The sequence below is a fragment of the Sinocyclocheilus anshuiensis genome, unplaced genomic scaffold, assembly GCF_001515605.1.
Source record: "Sinocyclocheilus anshuiensis isolate Anshui unplaced genomic scaffold, SAMN03320099.WGS_v1.1 scaffold1102, whole genome shotgun sequence".
Lineage (NCBI taxonomy): Eukaryota > Metazoa > Chordata > Actinopteri > Cypriniformes > Cyprinidae > Sinocyclocheilus > Sinocyclocheilus anshuiensis.
In genome coordinates, this window is record NW_015539924.1 from 360,145 (window position 1) to 368,898 (window position 8,754).

General features: G+C 39.1%; 1 protein-coding gene across 1 annotated transcript; it reads right to left on the reverse strand.

Annotated features, from left to right (window-relative positions):
- Window positions 1–4,657: 4,657 nt before the first annotated feature.
- Window positions 4,658–8,360, reverse strand: LOC107686636 (ras association domain-containing protein 10-like). Its single transcript, XM_016483700.1, has one exon. The coding sequence runs from the start codon at window positions 8,255–8,257 to the stop codon at window positions 6,950–6,952; it is 1,308 nt and encodes a 435-aa protein (XP_016339186.1). The 5' UTR covers window positions 8,258–8,360; the 3' UTR covers window positions 4,658–6,949.
- Window positions 8,361–8,754: the final 394 nt, after the last annotated feature.

The following is an 8,754-nucleotide window of genomic DNA, read 5'->3' on the forward strand; positions in this document are numbered from 1 at the left end:
CAGCTTGTATCTCTCCAAAGAGAAAGGAAAACTTGAAATCGCATCATATGACCCCTTTAATGTATTTGGTCTTGGCGGAATAGATCTGCTACGCTGCTGCTGCTGCTGCTGCTGTTGCTGCGGCAGAGCAAGTACCGAGACTTGCAACTGCCAATGCATCCACAACATGCTGCTGTGAGCATGTAAGAAATATTGCTGCTGCAAATATAACATACATGAAATAACCCCATATAGCGTACATGAAACACCTCGTAGCAGATCAGGTGGAGCTGGGGAAGGTGGAGGGTTTCTGAAGTGCGCTGCAACTGCTACGGCAAGCACTAGTCATATATTTGAATGTTGAGCAGCGAGCTCATTGGCTACCGATACAGGAGAGAACCAATCAGCTGTGCCATGTGATTAAAAAAAAAAAGTGACGTGACATGTGGCCAAGTATGGTGACCCATACTCGGAATTAGTGCTCTGCATTTACCCATCCAAAGTGCACACACACAGCAGTGAACACACACAAACCGTGAACACACACCCGTTGTGGTATTGAAGGTGGAGAGAGCGCTGTACATTCACTCCCCCCACCTACAATCCCTGCCGGTACGAGACTCGAACCCGCAACCTTTAGGTTACGAGTCCGACTCTTTAACCATTAGGCCACGACTTCCCCCCAAAAGATGGAGCGCTTCACGGACTTCACGCAGGGGCCATGATAATCTTCTCTGTATCGATCCAATTTTTAGTATATGTGCCGCCGTGGCGAGCACATCATCACAGACATGTTATGTCATTAGGTCAGATTGAGTTAGACCTATCGGACTGCTCCATCTAGAGTTTCATGCCAGAACTCTGTAGTGCAACTTTGTTCAAAAAGTTGTTTCACTGCCCTGCAACATCAAAAATAGGCTAATAACTACAGAAGCCCATTCTGCCATGGAATTTAAATAAATAACTAAATAAATAAAGGAGCTAACTGTGGCATTTTAGCTTCACAGTTTGGACTTTGCTGAGAAAAAAAGTCTCAAATGATATATAATCTCAGAATTCTGACTTTTTGTCTAGCAATTTCAAGTTTACATCTCACTTTTCTGACTTTTTTTTTTTTTTTTACTGAATTCTGAGTTTACATCTCGCAATTCTATATTGTTTTATTTCCGCCATGGAATAAACAATAAAAAGGTAATTGTGAATTTTTATCTCGCAATTCTCAGTTTATATCTTGCATTTCTGATTTTCATGGAAAAAAAATCTAAATTGTAAGAAATAAATTCAGAATTGCGATTTAAAAAGTCAGAATTGTGAGATAAAATCAGAAGTTCCTTTTTATTTTATTTTTATTGCTTGACGGAAATGTGCTTCCATAAATAACACATTTTTACATAGAAGAATAATTAAAATGCAGTGAAGTAGAACCACGTTCTGAGGAACATTGTGTCTCAGACAAAACTGGTTTCCTCATCGACTGAGTTTGTTTTTGGCTGTCACTGGGGTCAAGGCAGCAGGCCAGATGAGTTTACCTTTTGTAAATGAGTAATCCTTATTACAAACCCACATTCCTTTACTGTAAATCACTGCGGTTAAATGCAGAGAAATAAACACGGTATTGTGGATGACCTCTTTATACTACAAATCCCTCCCCCACCATCTCTTCTCACATTCAAACTCAATTAAAAGATTTAAAAAGTCAGAATTGTGAGATAAAATCACAAAGTAAAAAATCACAAAGTTCCTTTTTATTTTATTTTTATTGCTTGACGGAAATGTGCTTCCATAACACATTTTTACATAGAAGAATAATTAAAATGCAGTGAAGTAGAACCACGTTCTGAGGAACATTGTGTCTCAGACAAAACTGGTTTCCTCATCGACTGAGTTTGTTTTTGGCTGTCACTGGGGTCAAGGCAGCAGGCCAGATGAGTTTACCTTTTGTAAATGAGTAATCCTTATTACAAACCTACATTCCTTTACTGTAAATCACTGCGGTTAAATGCAGAGAAATAAACAAGGTATTGTGGATGACCTCTTTATACTACAAATCCCTCCCCCACCATCTCTTCTCACATTCAAACTCAATTAAAACAAACATCAGTTTATCCCTTATTTTTTCTTGTTTTTTTCTATTTCTATTATATTATTTTCTTCTAGTATAATTTTATTATTGTTTACAAAAGTGTTCCAAGCATAATCTGAGCGGAAATCAGTCACAATGCCAAGTAATGTAAAAAAAAAAAACATGTCACATGGCTGAACAGTTGGAAATAAATTCATCTCTGTGAGTGATATAGCCAGATTCTCTGCTAGCTTTAATATTTTCACCATGCCGTCTGTGTATTGTTTGGAATTGAACTAAACTTCGCTACCGGACGATCTTAATCTTCTCTTGAGGCATTGCCCGAGGAAACTATTATTTATAATCTTCTTGTGCAAGTCACATGAGGGCATTTAATGTCTCAGAGAGATTTCAGCGCTCAATCTGCATGTGCACGTGCATTTGTGTCATAGCAATTACAGAGCTTTACTCCGTGTATTTTGAAACATTCATCCTTCCAAGTGTTCATTCTGACTATGAAACATCCATCCTTTTTTTAAATAATATAGTTTGGTTTTGGTATAGTTTTGCTTGTGTGCTCTCTCAACACCTTTCTATATTGCATATATATATTGTATAGCTTCTTGGCTCATTTCCCTGACATGCACTGTCATGACACCTTTCATTCCTTTTCCATACAAACATGTTTATAATTTGACCTGTATTTTTTTATTTTGCTGAGATTGTCCCAGGCAGGTGTGTGTGCAGCTGTGTGTGTCTGTGCACCTGGGTGCTGTAATATGCTCAGCAGCTCTGTGCTAACTGAACAGTGCTTCATTCCCAGCTGCTGAATATATAACAAGTTCATCAGCTGACATTATGACTGAACGTACTGAAACCTGTTAGTGCTGCTTCACCACAGACTGAATATCATGGGAAAGCAGGAATTCACCTTAGCAGATGTGGGAAGGGCAGGAAAACACCTTCAGTGTTTAATAGTTTTGCTGAATGACGTCATCAAAGACACATGTTAATATATAACATTTAATATATATACACTACTGTTTAAAAGTTTGGGGTTGGTAAGATTTTATATTGTTTTTGAAAGAAGTCTCATGTTTAACAAGGCAGCATTTATTTGATGGGGGAATATTATTACAATTTAAAATATCTGTTTTCTATTTTAATATATTTTAAAATGTAATTTGTTTCTGTGATGTAAATTTTCATCAGTCATTTCTAAACATTACTAAAAATCTCTATCCATCTATATATATATATATATAAATATATCATAAACATAAACAAAAATATATATATAAATCTCTCTCTCTCCCTCTAATTATTCTGTATGACCAGCATATTGCCTTGAGGCACTGATTTGAAGGGGAAAAATCTTATAAGGTTATTTTTTTTCCTGTGATTCGATTATGTTATCTGCCTGCAGGCTTGTTGAGAAACTTTTGAACATGAACGGGAATGAAAAAGTAGTATTATTTAGTTTACAAGGCTTAATGTGTGGCACAGTAAATTTTATTTTGACATCTGCAGCAGTCGTGCCACCCCCTTTAAAATTACGGATTGCTGCTGGTAATATTGTTTTGCCATAAATGTAGCATGTGAGTTTATGTCTTTCCATCTATATATATATATATATATATATATATATCAGAAATGGGTGTCTGAAATAAGGAGGTTGGACAAAATTAGGAGGTGTTTTGTTTTGCTTGTTTGTAATGGTTGCTTTGGAAACCAATAGTTCCTTATCAAGAAAACCCGAATTATCATTCCTTACGATAAAAGCTACATAGCCTGTTTTTCTTTAAGTTAAATGCTACATACTGCTAACAATGGCAGCTTCATTCTAGCCTGAGAGGTTCAAATTTGTTCGTTACGCTGTGGTAATCTAAGCTAAATCTAAGACAACAATTACAGCTCATTTCACACATTAACTTTGATGCTAAGTCCATTCTGTGATGTAAATTTTCATCAGTCATTTCTAAACATTACTAAAAATCTCTATCCATCTATATATATATATATATAAATATATCATAAACATAAACAAAAATATATATATAAATCTCTCTCTCTCCCTCTATGTTTTGTTTTGCTTGTTTGTAATGGTTGCTTTGGAAACCAATAGTTCCTTATCAAGAAAACCCGAATTATCATTCCTTACGATAAAAGCTACATAGCCTGTTTTTCTTTAAGTTAAATGCTACATACTGCTAACAATGGCAGCTTCATTCTAGCCTGAGAGGTTCAAATTTGTTCGTTACGCTGTGGTAATCTAAGCTAAATCTAAGACAACAATTACAGCTCATTTCACACATTAACTTTGATGCTAAGTCCAAAATTGACACTTTTTTGCCTTTGAGGTATTTTTTTCATGTGTCAATCATTCACGCATCACTTCCTGTAATGAATGACAGCGGTTATTGAACGTGCCCCTTTGAAATGAACTGTCTTGTATTACTATCTCATTGTGAGATGTAATTTAAAGTGCTTAAAGGACTTTTTGAATGACACGTCTTTGATCCTGCCAAAACTGTATGGGGATCTCAATTACTCTCGTGTAATGAGCCTGCGTCGGCTCTGAACTCACTCTGAACATGCTGGGCTATTGTCACAATCCCCTGCTTTTATTTTACACAGATAAACAGGACCATAAATAATGGCAAACATCAGATCTACATTTGTACAATACAGCAGTTCTTGTGATTCCAAGAACAATCCTGAAGGTTTTGTTGAAAGTCATTCTCAGCGTGTCGCCTGATTCAACACGGCCGCTGTTTGTCCCACATTGGCACGCTGTGCTTCCCTGCTCGTCCAGCTGTTCTTGAATCTCTTCCAAACCCGTCAGAGCTGTTGTTTATTTGAAATGGTTCAATCCAATCCAGATTAATGGCGCTTTATCATCTGTCCCCCTCCTCCTCCTCCTCTTCGACTTTAATCACAGAACTCCCTGCTGCCAGACCCAGAATTTTCCCCTTTTATATGACTTCTGATGGATTTGCCTCATTTTAAATGGCTAATTATTTTTTAACAAATAATCTGCTCAATTTAAGAGCATAAATCATAGAGCAAACAGAGGACTTCTATTCAACTTTAATTTGATGTTTATATGATTTAAAGTTTGTTGCGGTCGAACATAAAACACTCCTCTTATATACAATATCCTCTTTTATCTGGGAGCTGACATATTAGGGCTTTTCCAAATGTCATAATTCATCTCTCAATTGAGAATGAAGTGGGAGGGCGGTTCTTTCCCTTTTCTTCCTGTGTTTTAAAACATCACTTTTAAGGCTTAACTCTTAAATCCTCTTCATACAGCACAGAATCCCTGAACTCGGTGACTCTGCTGCATTGCGTTGGATGGATGCCCTGCCCAAACTTAAGAAACTCTGTGTTGGTTATGATGCTGAGGTCATACTGGAGCAAAATGTACAGTTTCTGGCATGTTTTAAGTGAGTATATGTTTTATAATGCATTTGTACTACACTTCATTTTAAAGTTTAATTCTGAAGTTAATTCTAATTCATATAAAGATATAATTAATAAATTATCCACAAATTTAGAAGAAATGCTACAACAGCATTCAAAAACATTCCACTTGATAATTTTGCTATTAGTTGCAATAGAGAAATCATATGTACTGTATAAGATTAGTCAATGACATTTGATCCTAAAAGGTCCCTCATGACTAAGAAAAAAAAGCAGAAATGACTTGACAGCAAATTCCAGTATGTCTAGAAGACTGTACATTTCGTTTAATTGGAGCTGTCTCATTGAAATTGCTTCAGTCTTTCTTTTTACTGTGAGCAAACAGGGATTCACGCATCAGCTCCTCAGAAGTATGAATAAACAGCAGCCCGGTGCATGCACCTTTTGATTCCCACAACATCAGTTCCCACAGCACAGGATGTTTTCTGGTTATGCAAATTGATTCCTTGAGTAAAAGCTGTTAGCGAATTGTTCTAATTAGTCAGCTGGTGAACATGGAAGGGATTAGCACATAGTTACTCAATGCAGATATTTGATCTGCCTAAATGTTGTACAATAAATAATTCTCAAGACCCCATTAAATCAAAATTAGAGTTTTGTGGTTTTTAGTCCATGTGCATTAATTCTAGGAATTCTATATGCTAAACGTTGAGAAAAAAAATTTTTTTTTAATAATTTTCTTCTGGTAAAACTGACCAAAAATACTGATGACTCATCCCGCACTACACAGATTTTTGTCCAATTAGATGCTCTATAGAGTCAGAATGCCCCACCCCATAACACCACCTGCAACTGACTAGCAACTCATGGTTCATGTTTGTACCATAGCTACAGCTGCACTGGTCAGCGTTCCTCCTGTTGAAAAGGAAGTGTGGGTGGGGCATATTGAAAGGCTCATGATTTTATTTTTTAAAAGCCAATAGACTTCAAATGCATCAACTACGAATTCCTATGATGTTTTATTTGCTTATTTCTAGAGAACATCTGATTAGATAAAAATCAGTGTAGTGCACGATGAGTCATTAGTTGTTGTTGTTTTTCCCAGAAGAGAAACAATGTCCATTTTGAATACATTATATAACATTTGGGAAGAAATAAAAAACCACAAAACTCTAATGCTAGCTTTTACACATAAGGCAACGGAAAACAAATACATACTGCTGGTACTGCAACATTAGTCAGCACACAGTGGACATCTCAGTCTATGCATTGATTAATTAGTTACAATTTTGCAAGCTGCACCTTACAAGCTATTCTCCATGTGTATAAGTGAGGCAACTAGAGAGTGAGGCGATCATAACACACTAGACTGGTATAATTTACATGCGTTCCTCTCTTATAAAGAGAGAACATTCGTGAAATCAACAAGAGGCGAAATGTTCCCTGAGTTCGCGCCGTATTGAATGATTCTAAATCGTCTTGTCACACAAGTGACTCGCAAACAGGTGTGTTATCCGAGTCCTGGCTGTGCATTGAACTCAATCCGGTGTCCGAATCATCATCATTGGTGCAGGTTTTGGACAGTCCCCTCGCCTGCTCTACCCAAACATTGTCTACGGAAGGCATCTGTTCGGTTTCTCCCTCATCTTTGCTGTCTTCCGCCTGTTTCTCTTCCAACTCGTCTAATCTGTGAACCTTTTCGAGTAATTCCCTCAACTCCTTTTCTTTCGCGTCCAAAAGCTCCTGACTCATATCCAAGTCGCTCTTCACCGTCTCCAGATCGGTGTTCAAGCGCAGCCCGATGTATAAACTCGTATCCAGTTGTGTTTTGATCCTCTCCTCCTCTAATTGGGGTTCATTGTCTGTTAGGAGGTCCGGCACAACTGGGACCGAAGTCACCTTGAGAGCCGTTTCTTCTCCACTGCTCTCCGCGTCTTTGTTGGAAAGCTCCTCCTGTAGCCGTCTCATCCACCTGTGGTTGAGTTCTTCTTGTATTTCACCTGTAAGTATCTCCATCAGAGCCTCCCTCTCGGCCAGTTCCTCCTGAAGTTGAATGACTTGGTCGCAGCGTGACGCGTATTCCTCAAACTGCGCAAAGGACGCGTCCGGATGCGCGCTGGAATCGCTATCCAAGCCTTGGTCGAGCAAATAAGTGTCTTGCACGTAGTTTACGCCGTGTATTTTCATTCTGTCAAAGTGAACTTTCGATTCATACCTCTCGATTTCACCATCCAGCTCTTTTATTCGCTTTATCTGCTGTCGGATAGTATGATCCTGCGAAATAATGAGATGGACGAGCGTTTCCATTTTGTCCGCTGATGGTTTGTCTTTTGAAGTCTCCTCTCTCTTCTGATTAATTTTGTCCAACTTTCTAAAAGCCTTCCGCACAATCCTCCGCTGTTTTCCCGGTGTAATCTGCATGGTGGCTCTGGTAGTGCAAGGGCTCTCTTTGCTGAGCACGACCCGCGCCTCGGCGCTCCTCGGTCCGCTGTTGGGCAGCGACGCGTCGCTCCTGACCAGGACGAAGCGCACGTTCTCCTGCTCGTCGCCCCAGGCGCTCCACAGCCGCAGGATTTTGGTTTTATTCGGCAGAATCCGCTCAAAACCCCTCCATTTCTCCACGATACAGTACGACTGTGGAGGACCGGTGAGCATCGCGCCTTTCTGGAAGTTCTGGTCCTCCATCAGCACTTTCACTACATCCGCGCAGGTGGTGCGTCTGGACAGTCCGGACACCAGCTTCTCCTCCCGGCATACCCACACCGAGATTTTGCTCTCTTCTTGTTCCATAACTCACATCGAGGTCCAAGAAACCGGTTTTACTTTGCACTGTCACATTGATAAAATGTTACACGCGGTAAAACTTTATCAGCTAGACAGACGAGTCGTCGCCGTGCGCTAAGAGTTGTGTTAGTCTCTGAACTACAGCAGCGTGTTTCTGAGCGCGCAGGCACCGCCCACCGAGTCCCAACATCACATGACATTAAACTCCAACTTCACTCATTATATAGATAATAATGCACTCAGATGATCATAAACACATGCTGTGAATATATGGACTGGTTGTCACTTTTCACTCCATTTATGCCATTATTTTTGAAAGCATTTCTGTGTAAGCAAAAATGCATCTGAACATTTCACTGAATATATGTTGACCAATAATGGGGCATGTTGTCACACTACTATAATAGGTAGGTTGTCACAATGGAATCTGCCATTAAACTGCCTATATCAGGGCTGTCCAAACTCGGTCCTGGAGGGCCGGTGTCCTGCAGAGTTTAGCTCCA